This window comes from Colobus angolensis, unplaced genomic scaffold, assembly GCF_000951035.1.
Source record: "Colobus angolensis palliatus isolate OR3802 unplaced genomic scaffold, Cang.pa_1.0 Scaffold26, whole genome shotgun sequence".
NCBI lineage: Eukaryota > Metazoa > Chordata > Mammalia > Primates > Cercopithecidae > Colobus > Colobus angolensis.
The window spans coordinates 18,020,314-18,040,124 of record NW_012115821.1 but is presented as its reverse complement, the minus strand read 5'-3'; the positions used below and the strand labels follow the sequence as shown (position 1 = coordinate 18,040,124).

Below are 19,811 nucleotides of genomic sequence, written 5' to 3'. Positions count from 1 at the left end.
ACAGTAATTCAGCTAGTTAATCTGAAATGGGTCATGTGCTAAAGATGCATAAAAGATGCTAATTAAGAATCCAATCCATATATAAGGAATGCTTAAAGGAGATTTCAGTCTCTCCACAGATTTGCCTAATCTTCTAGTGAGCGGATGAGAACTTTTCTTCTGTTCGTGTTGACTGGCTGTCACAGTGGCACATTCTGTGGAGGTGGATTGTACCCACTAAGTTATTGGTGGCCAAGGACTCATTGTACCCATTAAAGAACACCAAACAACATTCCACTCTAATATACTAAAGACACTTTTTTGTTAACACTTTTATGGAAATATTCACATGCCATACAATTTTCCCATTTAGAGTATATAATTCAGTGGGTTTTTTTTTTGTATATTCACAGTTGTACAACCATTACCACAATCAGTTCTAGAATATTTTCCTCGCCCCTGACTCAAAAAAAAAACAAAAAAAAAACAAAAAAAAACCCAATACACTTTAACCTTTATCCTTCAATCTCAGCATTCCTCCCAGCCCTAGGCATCCACAAATCTTTCTGTTTCTATGGATTTGCCTTTTTTGGACATTTCATGCAAATGAAATAATACAATACATGGTCTTTTATGTTCTTTGATTTCTTTCACTGAGCCTATGGTTTTCAAGAGTGACCTGCACTGTAGCACATCTCAGTACTCCACTCCTTTTCATTGCTGAATGATGTTCCATTGTATGGATACATTCTATTTTGTTGATCCCTTTGTCAGTTCTTGGACGTTTGGGTTGTTTCCGCCTTTTGGCCGTAATGATTGATGCAGCTTTGAACATTTGTGTATATGTTTTCGTGTGGACATAGGTTCTCATTTTCCTAGGAGTTGAATTGCTGGGTCATATGGTAACTCTTGTATTTAACCTTTTGAATAAGTTTCCAAAGTGACCACACCATTTTACATTATTAGGAACACTTTACTGTGAGAAAATAGGATGATATTGTATATCAGTGGGTTTCTACATTTGAAAACTACTATATTAAGTCATATTTCTGAATGTCTTCCATTGATTTTTTTCTCTAACAACTTTATTGAGGTATGTAGTTTATATATAATACAATTTGCTTATTTTAAGTACACAATTCATTGATTTTAGTAAATTTACCAAATTATATATGATTTTAGTAAATTTACCAAGTTGTTCCACACTGTGGTCATGGATGCACATCACATTGCATGCGTTTTCCTCTCTCCAATTTTCATCACTCCCGTAAGATCTCTCCTACCATTGACATTTATTTGATCTATTCATACTCATTTAAATTTGTGATTTTTTAGCCCCAGTAGAAGCTGAGCCAAAGGACTCAGAAAACTTTGTGGTCATCAAACATAAAATCAAGAAACTTCTATCACTTTATTTTTTGCTCAAGTATTGGGGGTTCACACTCTGATATCTTCAATTTTGAAATCAAGAAAGCTCCAAGATATTGAAAGGTTTTTAATGACATGTTTGGTGGAAAAACCTGGCCTGAACTGACATGTGGATATGTGTAATATTTATTTATTATATTTAATATGAATAATTATTTGTCTACTATAGAAATGTTAATATTTGATGATGGGGTGCTGGCCCCGACCTCTCTGGGGATGAGTTGTAACAAATATGTATCATTTTACCTTTCTGAAATCCAAATAATCCTGACCTAGGGTAGCATGTCTGGCCCTAAAGGTTTCAGAGATGGGCTTGTGGGCGTGGGTTTGGTTTTTTTAGCCAGCACCTCAGAGTGAACAAGCCATCAGCTCCTTTGGACTGTTAAGGGGAAACAAAAACTTAAAAGCCACTAAAGTTCAAATATATTTTATGAATTAACTCCAGCTATGTGGAATTGCTGATATTCAACTGTTTTAACTCACAAAGTGGCATTTTTGTTGGGTTTACCATTTCTCTGTGTGTCTTTTTGACAGTGAAAGGAGAGGGTGGGTGGCAGAGAGGGGAGCATGGAGTATTGTGCTGGAACCAAGACTCCACTCTGGTCATGTCAGAGCCTTGGAGAGTTGCCAGAGTCCCCGCTGCAGGATGTAGGATGAGGAGGGGAAAATACAAGCAAAACACGATAGGCCTCCAGAGCCATGCACAGGGTGCAGATGAGCATTGTATAGACACCAGGGAATTTCAGTTTCTACTGTCAGCTTACTTCTGTGTAAAATGGGTTTAGTCCTTCTTCATTAGCTCTGTCTTTAAAAAAAAAAAATCCTCAAATGTTTTATCACTCACGTGTTCATACATCTGCTTATTTCTTTGTGATTTTGAAATAAAGTTATAATTAGGGTTGACAAAGGAGAAAGAATTGAAGCTGAGAGAGTCGAGTGTATGAATAACGTTCCATAAAAATTCAAACCCTGTGTGTAATTTCAGTTCATTACCTGGGCATTAAAAATGGGAGAGCCAGCTTATCCTTTAAGCTAGCTTCTCATCCTTGGAAATTTAAAATGCTCCGTTTGGTTCCAGAGGGTGAAAATGTCATTCCTTGAATTCAAGAGGAATGTATGAGAATTAGAATGGAGAAATAACACAAGTGAGTTTCAGGCACATACATTTCATTCATAACACAGGCCCTTGTTTGACTCAGCCCCCTGGGGCTCAGAAGTTCATGTGCCTCCTATCATGCCAGTGCTGATTCCCTTGCTGCTCCAAGTTTCAAGTTGGAACAGTCATCTCTTGAAAGTGTTGGGCAAATTTTAGAGTCTTGGCCTCAGGATTTTATTTCTGCACTGGGGGAGGAAGGCTTTTTCTGAGGACCCCGAAGCTACCAGTGTGGTATTAATAGAAACCAGGGACTTGTGTAAAATATTCAGGGACCAAAGTCAGGGGAATAGTCTTGTTTTTCATTATTTGTTCTTGATTTCATTTGGAATCAGCTTCACATGTAAGTGCATGTGGTTGACTTTCCCTTGGAGAAGTAAAATTACACAGGGTCCTTCAGAAATCAGGTGACTCAGGTCATTTGGATTTTATTTTCAAGGCCCTGGTATGTTATGAATGAACAAATGACAAAACAGTTGAAAACTGGAGGTTTTTTTTTTATACTTTAAGTTCTGTGCACAACGTGCAGGTTTGTTACATACGTACACATGCACCATGTTGGTGTGCTGCACCCATTAACTCGTCATTTACATTAGGTATATCTCCTAATGCTATTCCTCCCCCACCACACCCCACAACAGGCCCCGGTGTGTGATGTTCCCCATCCTGTGTCCAAGTGATCTCATTGTTCAATTCCCACCTATGAGTGAGAACATGCGGTGTTTGGTTTTCTGTTCTTGCGATAGTTTGCTCAGAATGATGGTTTCCAGCTTCATCCATGTCCCTACAAAGGACATGAACTCATCCTTTTTTATGGCTGCATAGTATTCCATGGTGTATATGTGCCACATTTTCTTAATCCAGTCTATCATTGATGGACATTTGGGTTGGTTCCAAGTATTTGCTATTGTGAATAGTGCCGCAATAAACATACGTGTGCATGTATCTTTATAGCAGCATGATTTATAATCCTTTGGATATATACCCAGTAATGGGATGGCTGGGTCAAGTGGTATTTCTAGTTCTAGATCCTTGAGGAATCGCCACAATGTCTTCCACAATGGTTGAACTAGTTTACAGTCCCATCAACAGTGTAAAAACCTTCCTATTTCTCCACATTCTCTCCAGCACCTGTTGTTTCCTGACTTTTTAATGATTGCCATTCTAACTGGTGTGAGATGGCATCTCATTGTGGTTTTGATTTGCATTTCTCTGATGACTAGTGATGATGAGCTTTTTTCATGTGTCTGTTGGCTGCGTAAATGTCTTCTTTTGAGAAATGTCTGTTCATATCCTTTGCCCACTTTTTGATGGGGTTGTTTGTTTTTTTCTTGTAAATTTGTATAAGTTCATTGTAGATTCTGGATATTAGCCCTTTGTCAGATGGGTAGATTGCAAAAATTTTCTCCCATTCTGTAGGTTTCCTGTTCACTCTGATGGTAGTTTCTTTTGCTGTGCAGAAGCTCTTTAGTTTAATTAGATCCCATTTGTCAATTTTGGCTTTTGTTGAAAACTGTGGTATGTTTTAAATATATACATTTCACAAATTGCTGCTTTTTAACAAAGCATGCCTATATTATATATGTAATTGGTCTCTTCCTAAGCAAATTAAGGATACAGTAGAAAGAAATTATAATGCACTGTAGGCTGTGTGGTCCAGGAAAGGGAGGCAACTTTAAACAACTTTTCCTTCCAGTGCCATGGTATCTTTATGATTATATCTGTAATCCCTTCAGGAAATAATGTGGAAAGTCTAAGTTTAAGGTCCTTTGAATTGGAGGCTTGGGCTCAAAGGCTTTGGGATCCCTGGGAAGGATCCTGGAGTTGCCCTGAGCTGGGTCTTTGGGGGCTTCCCAGGGCAGTTCTTATTACTACCTTCATTGCTATGAGCATGTTTTCATCTTAAAGCCTTCCTTCACCTTGCATTTTCTTCCTGCTATGGCCCAAATCGGTTTCTCAATATAGGAATCTGGATATTTTGTCCCGAACTTCCATCCCTCCCACTGTCAAACTGCTCTGTACACTTTGGCCCCCGCCCCTTCCTGTGCTCTGAAGTGGTTCTTACACAGGTACCCTGTGGATCACTCAGTCATGTTTGATTAGAAAACAAAAACCCTTTAGGTTTTACTTTTTAAGGAATATCTTGAGGCATTTCAAGTAGGCAGGGGTTTAATAAAGGGAATTAAAGGCTTATTTGATAGTTAGAAAAACTGAGGGAGTGAGGGTCAGGGAAGCTGCTGTCTGAGTTGACAGATCTAGGAAGTGCTGCGGTCGCAGGAAGCCACCACGAACGATCTCCAGTGTCTGCAGCACGAGTGGGTAATTCGTGGGAGTGTGTCTGAATGACTGACCAAAGATGCCTGCCATCTGCAGATGCCCACGTACATGCCCATCACTTCCACTGGAGAATATTGGTTTCTTCTCTTTCAGTTTGCAGCCCTCTCAAGAATCTGACTTGGAGCCCTGCTGGCAAGGGAGTCAAGAGCATGTGGTGGTAGGCCTCCAGCCCTACCGTAGAAGGCACAGCTTAGATGGTGCTGAGAGTCAGCAGGCTCTCTCCGACACACACTTAGTCACAAGATTGAATGGACTTCACTTTTAAAAACATTCTGTGCTTGTATTGCCTGGTCTTACTATGAGATTTTATCATACCTGCTAGCTCTTCTTCCATTCAGCATTCCTCCTGAGCTCAGCTCCTTCTCTGACTGTTGCTAGACACCCCCTGGAGGCAGTATCAGGTAGTGAGTAAGGACACCTAACTATAGGTTGGTGCAAAAGTAATTACCTTTGCACCCACCTAATAGTTCCGTCACTCTGCCTTTTCCCTTATTCTCTATATCCTGGTGGCTTCCAAGTCCTGTAGAGTCCTCTTCCTAAATAACTTTCAGATGCTTTGTCTTCAGTCTTTCTCCTTATTGTCTTGGATCACCTTTTGCTCATTTGAGAACATCTAGATAGCATCAATAATCAATAATATTTTGCTGCTTAAAACTCTCCAGCCTGCTTTCTCACTAGCTCCCCAGCCCCGACACAGGCTCCCCTCCACATAACCTTCATACGCCGAGCCACTCGTAATTACCTGAACATGTCATTCCCTCTTTTGCCTTCTTTTGCCACTGTACTTGCAGTTCCCTCATCCTGGAAGGCCCTTCCTTTGTTTCCTGGGCTGGCTCTTGTCTTTCAGGTTTCAGTGTAGATGAGAAGCCTTCTTGTACCATACGTGAGGAGCCTCCTTGCACCCCGTAAGCCTGGTCTAGTTGCTCCCTTGGTGTTCCGTAGAATTCCTTGCTTCCTCTTGTTAGAACCTTTATCATGTGTTGCGGTTGCCTGCTCGTTTCTTTCCCACCCTGGACTCTAATGTGCTTGAGGGCACCAGCTGTGTCTTATAAACCTTATATTCCCAGACAAACAGTGCCTGGCGCCCAGTAGGGTGAGTAATAGATATTTTTTAAATTTGTCCAACTGCATTTTGAGCACTAGCCATATGCTCAATGCTGCTTCGAGCACAAAATGTGTCAATGTTTTGTTAGGGGATGGGGGTGACATCCTTGAGGAGGAGTCATTTGAGCTGCAGAGTGACCAATGAGGGCAGCCAAACATACAAGGATCTAGGACAAGAGTATCCTTGGTCAAGAGAACAGCAGGATAACAGAGACAAGTTGATAGTGGTCTGGGGCCAGAAAGATGGCTGGGAGTCAGGATCTGAGGGTACTGGGCCAGATCAAAGGACCTTATGGGTCATAGTCATGATTAGTGGGAAGTCACTGGTGGGTTTCAAACAGGGAGCACTGCCATCAGAATTGTTTTTAAAAGGCTTTTTCTGGCAACCATGTGGAGAATGGGATCCAGGGCACTGAGTGCAAACTGGACACTTGTTAGGATGCTGAGGGTTTCCAGGGAAGAGATGGCTGTGGCTTTACTAGGAATATAACAGGGGAGAGGATGACAAAAGTAGTGAAGCATGGGGTATATTTTGGAGGGAAAGCCCACAGGAATTGCTCATAGATTAAGGTATTTGTGGAATAAATGACATTAAAGCAAGTGGTCTGTCTGCCTCAGTCTCTGTTTCAGGTTTATCCTCTTCTAAGTTTTTTCAGCACTGCCCCAGATTACTTTTGAAGATGAATTAAAGTTCAGGTCTGATCACGTGGATCCTATGCCCCATGAGACCTCCCGCTGCACGCAGGCCACAGTACTCCTTAGCCTAGCCCAACACCCTTGCTTATCTGAGCCCCACTTGCCTGCCCTTTTGCACTCTCCCCCCTTCCCATTCCACACCTGCAGCTCTGCAGACAGGAGAGACTAGGCAGAGAAGGCTCCCACCCTGGAGCCTTTGCTGCTCCTTCGCCGTCACCTCTCTCGGTCACCTGGCTGACTTCCACTCATCCTTTAACCCCAGCTCACTGTTGCATCATTTATGAGCGTTCCTGCACTGGTGCTCTATGCCCTTGGTTTTCACAGTGCTATTACCTCTCTTCCCTTTGGTTTCCCTTTGGTGTAAAGTTAGGATGGTATCTGTGCTTTGTTTTATAGAGCAGTTGTGAGGATTCACGGGATTTGATGACTAAAGCATGTAGGACAGCTTGACACATAGGCCAGGGAGTGTGAAGCTCAATACTTGCTATTATCATCTTGTGTGGCCCTCCTAGCCCATGCCACATTATCTAATTATTTGCCTCCCCTCCCAGCTGAACTGTGTGAGAATGCCATTATCTTCATAGCATCATCCCCTAGCATAATTCTTCCCACATAATTAATCATCATCATCATCAGCAGCAGCAATAAGAGATAACATTAGTGGACATTTACTCTGTGCCAAGAACGTTGACCCAGAGAGGTATTATAAAGTTGCTGGAGGCAGGATTTGAATTCAGGTTGTCAGACCTCGTGGCTGTTGCCTGGACCAACACAATATGTTCCTTCCCAAACTGAAGTTGCCTGGTAAGCATTTGGATGGATAGTTGGAAGGAAAGAACAACAAGGGAATTGGAACAGATTTTTCTCTGCTTCAAATTTATATAAAAATCCATCTTGAAAAGGTAAAGTCTGAATGGACATGGAAATTGTTAGTGTTACTTCATTTTCAAGAAGAAAGAAAAATTGTCTTCCCTGGCCATAGTTGGGGCCTGGGGTCTAGGAGCTGCCTGCCCCACTCACCATCCTGTCCAGTGTCTCACAGGTGCCATCTGTCAAAGGAGCTTGCTTTGGCAAACAGTTTAATTTCTGTGTTTGTGCCATTCTGAGGACATCAGTCAAACCCTTTCATAAAGGCCTTTGCTTCATTCCATTTTCAGCCTCACTGATCACAGATTTTACCTCTGGAGCTGAAAAAGAGAGTGGTGAATTCTGAAAACCGCCCTTAAGGAGCAGATGCATAGCCTTGTGTTTTCGAACACAAGATTTGGAGTCCTTTTCTTGGCAGCAGAATTAACTTTCACATAACCTCCATGTAACTGTGAACTTGGGGAGCTGTTCCAAGTTCTCCGCATATGAGAGCCAACCGTGGGAGGCAGCGACTCTGTGAAGTTTCCTTGTTTCAATCAAGCTGTTTTATGCTGGAAAATCTTGTCTCTTCCTCTACCCTGTCTTAATAATATTTTACACTTGTGTGGAATCCTTTTGGAAATTTTTGTATATATGTTCTTACCAGATTCACACACTGAGGTACAGACTAAAGGTTATATTATTTGTGTCCATCAGATTAGAAAACCCAGAACTCAGTTAAGACTTACCCAGAGTCGGTGAGTAGGAAGACCTGGATTCAAACTCTTGTCCTTGATTTCTGAGACCTGTTCTGACTCTACTGTAACAAAATGTACCCCAAACTTAAACTTCTTGAGGCCTAAGACTCAGTTATGTATTTATTGAGGTTCCGTTCTTGGTGATGTTCTTGTTACTAATAGGTTCTCAACAAGTACTTGCTGAATTAAACAGAAGTGGTAGAAAAGTGATACAACCAGGAATGGAAACTCTGTGCAGGACAGACTTCCTTACCAGCACCAACACCTTGTTATGTTGGCTGTGACTTACCTGGGGCAGATGTCCCTGTCTTCCTTGGCTAGTTGGGCAATACCTTCAATACTCTGCCATTGTGAGTTCTAGTTAATACCTTCTGAGTAAGCCCTGGAAAGGTATAATTAAGGGCTGGAACAGAATTTTATTCACCACAATCAGAGGCCTCGGTGATAGGAAAGTTTCTTTCATTTTCGAGAACAAATGTTTATCCTTCAGGTCAGTGGTCCCCAACCTTTTTGGCATCAGGGATCGGTTTCATGAAAGACAATTTTTCCATGGGGGAGTGAGGGATGGCTTTGGGATGAAGCTGTTCCACCTCAGATAATCAGGCATTAGTTAGATTCCCTAAAGGAGCGTGCAGCCTGGATCCCTTGCATGCGCTGTTCACAATAGGGTTCGTGCTCCTATGAGAGTCTGATGCTGCTGATCTGATAGGAGGCTTAGCTCAGGCAGTGATGCTCATAGACCCTCCACTCACCTCCTGCTGTGCGGCCCAGTTCCTAACAGGCCACCGACCAGTACTGGTCCGTGCTGGGTTTGGGGACTCATGCCTCAGATGACATAATGTCATAGTCCCCATTCATTGTGGACTATCCCCTTGAGAAGTTAAAGATAGTTCAATTGTCCACAAAGGAAATAGTGCAGTTACCTCAGAACTGAAGGGTCCTGAGGGAACTTTTTAAGTTTCATGGTTAAATAGCCTTGATTTTGATAATCAATTCTAAAACATTCCCAGGAGAGTTAAGTAAGCAGAAGAACATTATTTAAAACACTGGGTCATTTGGAAAAATTACTTGGGCTGAAATCAAAGATTATCTCTTCTTCTTACCTCTCCCTGAGCTGCCTTGGCCCTCGAGCAGCCCTTTGAATAAAGTTTGGGTGTTTCCATCTTCAGCAGCTCTGCAAGTGTTGGACTTTGGCAAATGCAGACTTAGATGTAGAATGTGATGGCTTTGGTTTGGAAATTGGCCATCCACACTGATAATGGGCATTAATTTAATCAGCCTCAAATTGATAACAGGTATCTCTTGTGGAAACAAAGATAATTTGTTATTGATTGTGATCGTGTCTTCTGATGTAAACTCCAGGCTTATTTTGTCTTGTAAAAGGCCAGTGTAGCCTTATACAATCTGAAGGAGACAGGAAAGGGGAGGAGTGAAGGAAGGGAAGAAAGCTCCCCACATACACACACGATGTGTTTTCTCTATTGTTTTGTTACCTGCTTTCTCTAGAAACTTTATAGATTAGCTTTTATAATCCACTTTGAAATGTTTGCCATTTTTAAAGCAGAAGCAATTTTTGCAGCTTTCAGGCAGAAGGTCATTTTATACAAAATGTTCATTCATGTGCAACAAAGCTTATTTCTTCTACAGGAACAAAGAAATAATGAAGCCTCCTTAAAAGCTGTGTTTCTCCAAAGAAATGATCATCTTGATAGTTGGTGATTTATATGTGCCATTTCTATTGGAATCGAAAAATAAAAACATTTGTATCAATAAGGATTACTGAATATTATTAAAGTTTCAGCTATGACTCTAACTGCAGTTGCAGCATTGCAGGGTGGCAGGGAAAGGTGTGTTGGCTTTCTTTTTGTCTAATTGTGTCCGTTTCTACAGGTTTTTCATTTTGCCTTGGTTTATTACCTGATGGTCATCCAGTCATTGATGTGGCCTCTGTGTAGGTCCCAGAGCACTAGCTGTTTCCAGAATATTTCTCTTAATTGCTGTTTCCAGAACATTTTCATACCTCCAAAACTTTGTGTGAAATGTTCCTATTGGCTTGAATGTTCTTTCAGCACTTCTCTTTCTCCTGCATCCTTCCTGTTCTCCTTCAGAGCTCAGCTTAAATGTCATGTCTTCTGGGAAGCTTCCTTGGCTTCCTGACAGCATTCTTTGTCACTTGTCCCTTCTCATTGAATTAGCTATTTTCCTTGTGTGTCCCTCAACATTCTGTAAACCATCTTATGTTTTTTTCATGGATCACTGTTGGTACCCATCCGACACTTTGGGAAATATTCATCCAATTGCTCTAGCTACAAAGCAGCAAAGATTAATCTACACTGTTACAGAGTGATAAAAAAAAACTCTATCCCAAGGACAGAGGGAAAGGAATCTCAACACCAGAAGGAATGAAAATGTAAATCTGAACAACTTAATTTCTCCAACGTAACAGTTCTTAAATGGATGATTTCTGACCCTTGGTACAAGACAAAAGTTTGAAATAAGTCCGGGAAACAAATCAATCTCATTTTGCCAGGGTTCCTGGAAACATCTTTTGATGTGCTAAGTGCCCTTAATGAGGGTAGAGATTTTTCATTTTAATCCGTGATTGATTGAGTTTGAAATCTGTGACTGTGGTGAGGACTTAGATCTCCTCTGTCTTCACTTCTGTAGACTGTCAGCACGTCAAGTTCAAGCGCTGCTGTGTAACACGCTGCTGGGATAGCATTAGTCCCAGGTACACACTGATGGACAAATGATGTAACTCTTTCTCCATCAAACTCTTGCCCTTAAAGCAAAAGCCACTGAATCTAGGGTAACAGTTCAACCATGCCGCTCTGGGTATTGTTGTGATAGTATTACTACTATTTCTTGACTGCTCTGGCCATTTTTCTACACATTGAACTCTTGTTGATTCAAAGGAAGAGTCATGTGATCTCTAACTCTGGTATTAATGACAATTCAATAACTAACTCCAAGATAACCCTTTGTGTAGCCCAAATCTATGTTCATGATTATGGATTTGAGTTCCCCTCATTTGAGCTTAAACCTTAATTGAGAAAGAATTATGTATTCATTCCAGAAAAAAGGCAGTAAAAAGCCTGGTATGAGTATTCAGTGTGTTGTTGCAAAACATTAAATGAAAACCACTAAATGTATTAAGTGCTTTGAAATCTTTATTAAATTCCAACAGCCCATTATAGCAGCATTTTATAACCCAAAGCTTTCTAGCTTTAACATAAGAAATAAAAATAACTTTTTACATTGCGATTCCATATGGTTTTTATATTTCTGTTTTATTTTGAGGATTTTCATTCATAATTGTCCCTTCCCCCCATTTTAGGGATTTTTATTTGAAATTTTCTTTATTTGTACACAATTTGTTCATTGTCATGAAATCAGGAGTCCAGCAGTTAAGTTACTTTGGTAGTATAGTAACATTTTCCATTACCTTCCCACTCTCACCGCGTATTTCTTTCTCTCCTTTCTCCACTTGTTAAGCCAAAATGGCCAGGAACAAAAACATAAAATACATGAGGACAAAAGAATCATTTTCTTCTTCTGATCCAGTTTTTACTTAGACATAGTGTCCGGTTTTCTCCTTCTGGCCCACGATGGAAAGTTTGACCTCTACCATGTCTTTAACGCTACTCCTGATTTAAGTGTTGTGGGGAGGAAATGGGACACTGTGCATTCTGTAATGTTGTGTGGATATATATAGGGTCATTGTAACAAGAAATAAGATGTGATTTTAAATGAAATGCTTTAATATCCCTGCTATTCCCCTTGGCAGCTTCGCCTTCACCAAAGCTATAAATACTATCCGTGGTCTATGGCTTCTAGCGTTGTCTATTTATAAAGATGGCTCTTGTTTGTATTTATTTCACTAAAAGGCATGAGTTATATAGAAATATAAAAAGCCAGTGAAATGTGCATCAACTCATGAATTACAACCTTTTAGCTTATAGGTGCTTTGTTCCAAGTCCAGGATGTATATTCCAGTATATTGTTATCATTTTTATTGAGTAAGGAAAAGCTTTGGCATTAAACAAGGGACAAAAGATTTGTGGACAATACTGCTGTTTTCTCTTACCTCAAAGCTCAGTTCCGAAGGCTGGAGTCTTCAAAGCCATGTTTGTTTCCAGTGTTCACGTTTAATTAAAAACCACATTCACAATTATATAATCCCATCTGTGGGCCTAAAAAGGAATTCATATAAAAGAAAATTAACATTATTATTAAAAGTATACTGCCTTTATAACAGGTATAATAGAGTAACAGTTTTCCCCAGGCTCACTGCAGTTTCTTATATAATAACTAAAATATTAGCAAATTTAATGGATTTTTCTTACCTGCAAATTTGTTTTAAAAGCATATTTCATTGGATTTAGATGATTATAATGACATTTGCTAAGGAAAGAGATATCAATAATAGGCTGTTACTTTCTATTAGTAAGCATCAGAAATTGAAGTTCTATGGTCTTGACTTTGTTAGATGATGAATCAATGTATTTTAATTTTATTAACTGGAGAAACTTGGCCAGGCACAGTGACTCACGGGTGTAATCCCAGCACTTTGGGAGGCCCAGGTGGGCAGATCACCTGAGGTCAGGAGTTCAAGACCAGCCTAGCCAACATGGTGAAATGCCACCTCTGCTAAAAAGTACAAAAATTAACTGGGGGTGATGCGTGTGCCTGTAATCCCAGCTACTCAGGAGGCTGAGGCAGGAGAATGATGTGAACCCGGGAGGTGGAGCTTGCAGTGAGCCGAGATCACGCCATTGCACTCCAGCCTGGGCGACAGAGCGAGACTCCGAGACTCTGTCTCAAAAACAAAATAAAACAAAACAAAACAAAACAAAAAACAGTAGAAACTTCTGTCCCCATGAATCTGTTTTAGTTTTTTTTTTTTTTTTTCTCCGAGATAGGGTCTTGTTCTGTTGCCCAGGCTGGAGTGCAGTAGTGTAGTCTTGGCTCACTGCAGCCTCTGCCTACTGGGCTCAAGTGATGCTCCCACCTGAGTTTCACTGCTAGTTGGGACTACAGGTGGGCGCCACCATGCCTGGCTAATTTTTGTATTTTCTGTAGAGATGGGGATTTGCCATGTTGCCCTGGCTGATTTTGAAGTCCTGGGCTCATGTGATCCGCCTGCCTCAGCCTCCCAAAGTGCTGGGATTACACCACACCCAGCCTGTTTTAGGTAAATCTATGGAAGATGGTTTCCTACTTAAATAACATTTCTTTTAATTTGTTTAGCTTTGTGAGAGTGCTTTCAGAGGAAAGATTACTGTCTTTTGTTCTTTCCACAAGATACATAGTTCTTGATGATGTGCCATTTTTCCTGACTGTCTTACACAACAGCTGAGCCTGTTTTGGGAGGGCATCCCCTGAGTTCACCCAGAAAATGTAGGCCTGTCTCCCATTGGCATCAGAGGGCAGGTTGGGACAACCTGGTGGGTGCTGTGTACAGGACGTATCCATTCGAAGAGCGCTTTTCTGGGATACCCATTTGCTTCATAAGAAACAATCATTACGTGTAGCTGCTGGTTGATTATCATTTCTTGAATCATGTTTCCTAAAGCTTTCTAGTGAGAATGATGGAAAAAATATCCTCATGGATCGAGAAAGAAATATGTGGGGTAAATTAAGTTTTAAAAAAGGCATGCAGTGCTTGCTTCAGCAGCACATATACTAAAATGAGAGCAATCCAGAGGAGATTAGCAAGGATGACATGCAAATTCGTGAAGAGTTCCCTATTAGGAAAAAAAAATAAAAAGGCATGCGGCAAATTTAACTTGAACATGAACATAAAAACTTGCTAGCAGGTTAAATTCTCCTGTATTTACTTCACTCAGCACAGAATACAGTGTTCTGGCTGCTCTTAGTAGTTACTTCAATATTATCAGATGCTTTCCAGTGTTACCTTCTTGTATTGTTACCTACTTTGTATTGCAGTATTTATCGTTGAAATATACTTTGTTTTGTTATATAGGAATATGTTACATAGTCTGCATGACTGTACAGTATACATATACATACACATACACAGATATGTAAATACAATATATATGAAATACATTTCATGCATACTGTTTTGTGATGATTTCAACTTGCCTATTATTTTCATCCTGTTCTCTTTTTTGTTGGTCCTACACGACTTTATTATTATTTTTACCTTTCCAATCTTTACTTTTTTCAGTATTATCTGTCTTGTTAATTGTGTAGTTTTATTTATCTTTTGATCATTTAAACATTTGATCAACTTTTTTTCTCTAGATTCTCAGTGCGTAGACACCATTAAAAATCTACTTTTGTGTATTGAAATAAATAAATGCTCAAAATGCATGACTTGTTTTGATAATGTAAGTAGTCAGACATGCATAATATTTATACACATTCTATAAAGCTCAATATATAACTGATTTCATGATACATGCATAGAAATTCCAAATCTATTACAAAGATTGAGAGAATATGCTCTCAGAAACACATAGTTTTCTTTCTTTTTATATATCACTGCATGTCACTCATCTGTCAGGATCCACAATATTTTTGCAGATTGTACCATGTGATCCCAGAAGGCTGACAAGCTTCATTGACTAGGGTGATTCTAGGAAGAGAGTGACCCAATGAACGCGTGGGGCCCACTTACCAGGTCTTTGTAGATTGTTCCTCTTCTTTTCTGTTTCTCATCCCCTCCATCTTATGTCTTTTTTTCTGTAAAGAATTTTATGTCTTAAAGCGACAGTATTTTAGATAGGAATACATAAGTTTTGTTTTTTGTTTTTGAGACAGAGTCTCACTTTGTCGCCCAGGCTGGAGTGCAGTGGTGTGATCTCGGCTCACTGCAGCCTCTGCCTCCTGGGTTCAAGTGATTCTTCTGCCTCAGCCTCCTGAGTAGCTGAGACTACAGGCATGTGCCACCACACCTGGCTGATTTTTATGTGTTTTGTAGAGATGGGTTTTTGCCATGTTGTCCAGGCTTGTCTCTAATTCCTGACCTCAGGTGATCTGCCCGCCTCTGCCTCCCAAAGTGCTGGGATTACCGGTATGAACCCACCATGCCTGGCACATAGATTTTACAAAGTAAATAAGAGTTAACAAACCTTGGAGGTTTAATCAAGCATCAGGAGTGAGGTGAGGAATGGGATGAATGTTATTTTTATTTCATTTATTATTTGTTAATTATTATTATTATTTATTTTGAGAACCAGTGGTTCTCAAACTTTAGTGACATCAGAACTACTTGCAGGGCTTGTTAGACCAGATTGCTGGTCCCCACCTCCAGAACTTTTGATTTGGTTCTGAATCAGAAAAACCCAGAAAAAAAATGGGATGGGCATTTCTAGAAGTTCCCAGGTGAAACTGATCCTGCCAATGTGGGACTGTACTTTGAGAAGCACTGCTCTGGGGTCACCAGTTTTTGTATTTTCAGGTACAGAAATTGAGTCTCAGACAGGGGAAGGGTCCTGCTCCAGATTTCACACCTGTAGTGAGTTAGCATCCAGAAGAGAATGAGGACCAGGTCTCCTGGCTCTAGCCTCTGATGTTCTTTGGGGATTGTTCTTTGACCAGTAAAGGAAAAGCCCTTCCTGACCTTCTGATCAACTGAAGATAGTGTGGGAAATCTTATTTCCACCCTTCCCAAATTCCTGTCTGTGGGCAGTACTGTCTCTCGCTGGCCGTCTCTTTCTTTGTATGTCCTGTGGAGAAAGTGGGCTTTGGTGCTCTATACTGCTGCTTAAAGTTACCTGATTATATTTCAGCCTCTTCACTTCCATATCCAATTTAATAATTATTCATGGGACATTTGTCTGTTGATTTGTGACCATTTAGAGATTAATATTAATGCCATCGTTTTTCACATGTGGCCTATTAAACTCAGGCCTATATTATGTCAAGAGAAAGCAAGTTGGAGACAGCATAGGATACAAGAGTGACCATGGGAAGATAGAAATGGTCCAATTTTTGCTTGGATCTAAGATTTTCCTTTTAGTTTGGTGTAATTTCAGTGAAATATTATTTCATTACATGAGTTTTCTGCAATATCCACTAGCCTGTATTTTCAAGGTGGGAAATATCTTCTTGTTGGCAAATTCAAATTAAAGTAAAAATGATTTTGATTGTTGAGTAATTATCTAAATGAAGGCATCATGAAATGGGTTTCATAAGACTATTAATGTGTTGAACTTCACTGGCCGAGAAGAATAACAAAAATTGTGTTCTTGTGGGTGCTGAGTATTCGTTTAATTTAAGTGATTGTTTTTTTGAGTTGCAGATGGTCACAGTGGCATTGATGGACCATAAAATGCATGTAACTGTCACCTGATAATTACATATTAGAACTGGGTACAGAAAAAATTGACCTTGAATGATTGACGGAATTAAAATAACTACTGTTTTCCAAAATATTGGGGAAGAAAGCTAGCCCACTTAAAGTTGGACTCAATTCAAGGCAATAAATCTTGACTAAGGGCCTTCTGTACCTAAGAATGCACTATTCTGGGTGGGTTTTGGATCTGCATTGGGCCTTAAGGGCCAGTATCTGAATTGTTATGTAAATGGATGCAGAATACGTGTGCATGTATAAATGTGTACATAACAATAGATATTTATTGGAAGAATTATTGATTGAATGATGAAGGCAGAAACCAAATGTTGACACTGATGTGATTATTTTCAGTTTCATGGGAGCAAAGGCATCAGGTCACAATGTATGAACCATGATATAATCTGTCACTTTTGGTCAATAGAGAGATGGGGTTCAGGCCACAATTCTGATCCTTAATGCTGTCTTCTGTGTTTTTTTTTTTTTTTTTTTTTAGCGTCTGGTGGAGGCTGCAGAAGAAGCACACCTGAAACATGAATTTGATGCAGACTTACAGGTAATTGATTATAGTTTGAGTTAAATTGTTTTGTGTGTTTCCTGCTAAAGGAGAAGTACCAGCTATACCAGGAATACTGATTTTTCAGTGATTGGGAGGGAAAGGCTTTTGTGAGGATGGTATAGACTTCAGTAAATGTGCCTGTGCCTGTGCCTGTCTTTGACAGGATTCTTAAGCAATCGTCAACCATTTTCTAACAATGACAGTTATAATGGGTGATGCCAAGCACTCACATGTGTGTAATCAGATTTCAATAAACTATTCCCCAATTTAGGGGGAGTTAACTTGGTCAACTGACAATAATCACCAGATCTCTCAATGGTAAATTGATAAGATAGCAGAATATATCCAAACCCCACTTGGCTGGCTGCATTTTGGAATGCAAGTGACTGAAAGCAATACTGTGATGGATCTGTCCTTGAATTGATTGGTAATAAAATTTAGAAATTAAATCATTCACTGATTTGAGATTCAAACATCCATCTCATTAATTTCTTGCAGTAGATCTTGCACCTGATCGTGACATAACTATGTCTGATTGAGAAGGATTTTGATGTCGATGTGTATAGAAAACGTAAAGGGCAACAAGTGAATTAAATAATACTTGGAGGTACCAGCTGGGTGTGGTGGCTCACGCCTGTAATCCCACCACTTTGGGAGGCTGAGGCAGGTGGATTGCTTGAGGCCAGGAGTTTGAGACCAGCCTGGCCAACATGGTGAAATGCCATCTCTACTAAAAATACAAAAATTAGCTGGGCATGGTGGTGGATACCTGTAATCCCAGCTACTTGGGAGACTGAGGCAGGAGAATTGCTTGAACCTGGGCAGCAGACATTGCAGTGAGCAGAGATGGAGCCACTGCACTCCAGCCTGGGTGACAAGAGTAAGAGTCTGTCTCAAATAAATAAATAAAAAAATAAATAAGTAAGTAAGTAAAACTTAGAGATTCCTTTGGGTCTCCCTGAATGAACTTTTATCTAAATTGGCACGTTGAGTTTTGTGACCTTTCCTCACCCCTAGGAAAACAGAAGGAGCAAATCTTAAAGTTTGAGCTTTGCTAGACATATTTCTTTTAATGGCATTTGATCACAGTTAGGAAATAGTGTTTACTTTCCTACGTTTCCATTTATATGGGAAATATAAAGGCAGACATAAATCATTAAGCACAAAAAAGATGGCAATACCAAAGCTGGCCGCCGGCTGCATGTCTCTCTTGAAGATGTGTCCTTATCATCACCCTCATCTGTGTCTTTTGCTTTGTGAATAAAACAATGCATATTCAAGCGAGGTGATCAAGGAAAGTTTAATTAAGGAAATATTTTCAAATGTGTAGTCGGGGTTAAGTGAAACCAACACACAATAGTGTTCAAATAAACCAACAGGCAGTGGTGGCATACCCCAGAGCTAGCCGTACTTCTGGCCTGAAGAGAGGAAAACTGGGGTTTCCAGAACTCAGGGAAGATGGCTACATGGAAAAATGATTTGATAGAGGAGTATGGCCACCCGTGGTGAGCTGGAAAGGGTGAAATTTGGGATAATGATACCCCAGTGCTCTCTTGCTTTCTTATTTCTTGCCAGTAGTCACTGTTGGCTGAATCCAGCTGTTGGTATGGTTGATGTAGTTCAGTTCAGTGATTGAGCTGGGTGAGGAAGGTTGAAGATGGTTCTGGAGGGGCAAACAAAAAACATCAAGTCCATCATCCACAGTCTTTTTAGGCATAATACCCAGCATTTGAAACAAATAGAGCCAGAGGTATAGCTAAGCATAAGAGGGAAATGAGGAGAAGCTCTGGGGATGGTTGGAAACATTGGGAAAAGAGTGGGCAGCTGGCCCAGCTCTTTGAGCAAAGCTGCTGAGAAGGGACAGAACGTAGTGAGAAGAACCTTGAATATAGCAAGACGTACCTCACCTTCCTAAAGCCATACTCACTTCTCACACGATTGCTCCACAGAGATCTAGGGGCCATTTACTGGCCACATTTGTCTTCATTGAGCCTGATTTTCAGAGAGTTTGGACTTGTAGAGTGGGCCAGAAGGGATTTAATGGCAGCATCAGGAAGCACTTTGGCAGGTGTGAAAATTATAAGGACCTCTTGAGTGCATTGCCCAGGGAAACTGTCTCACTTTTCTCAGAAGTTCCTGAAGACTTTTCAGGAATATTCTGATTTTAAGTGACAGAAATTCAACTCATATCAACTTAGCTTGTAACAATGAATAAAATAAGAATCCATGAGTCTACCTGATAATAAATAAACAGATAGATAGATTAAAAACTGGACAAATGGGCCAGGCTGGTGGCTCCCACTTGTAATCCCAGCACTTTGGTAGGCCAAGGCGGGCAGATCAGGACTTTGAGACCAGCCTGGCCAACATGGTGAAACCCTGCTAAAAATACAAAAATTAGCCGGGCATGGTGGCAGGCGCCTGTAATCCCAGCTACTCAGGAGGCTGAGACAGGAGAATTGCTTAAAGCCAGGAGGTGGATGTTGGAGTGAGCCGAGATCATGCCGGTGCACTCCAGCCTGGGCTACAGAGAGCGAAACTCCATCTTAACAAAAAAATAGACAAATGAGGGGGAACGTCTTAGAAGGCAACTAATGCATATAGAAGAAATGGTTGAGTTAGAAAATT

General features: G+C 40.4%; 1 protein-coding gene across 1 annotated transcript in view; it reads left to right on the top strand.

Annotated features, from left to right (window-relative positions):
* CACNA2D3 (calcium channel, voltage-dependent, alpha 2/delta subunit 3) overlaps positions 1 to 19,811 on the top strand; it is a gene marked incomplete at its 5' end in the record, with an annotated part of 947,927 nt that overhangs the window by 254,295 nt on the left and 673,821 nt on the right. The window contains one exon of the mRNA XM_011947304.1: positions 17,121 to 17,180. Within this exon, the coding sequence (XP_011802694.1) occupies positions 17,121 to 17,180 (60 nt within the window). The remainder of the gene's footprint in view (positions 1 to 17,120; positions 17,181 to 19,811) is intronic.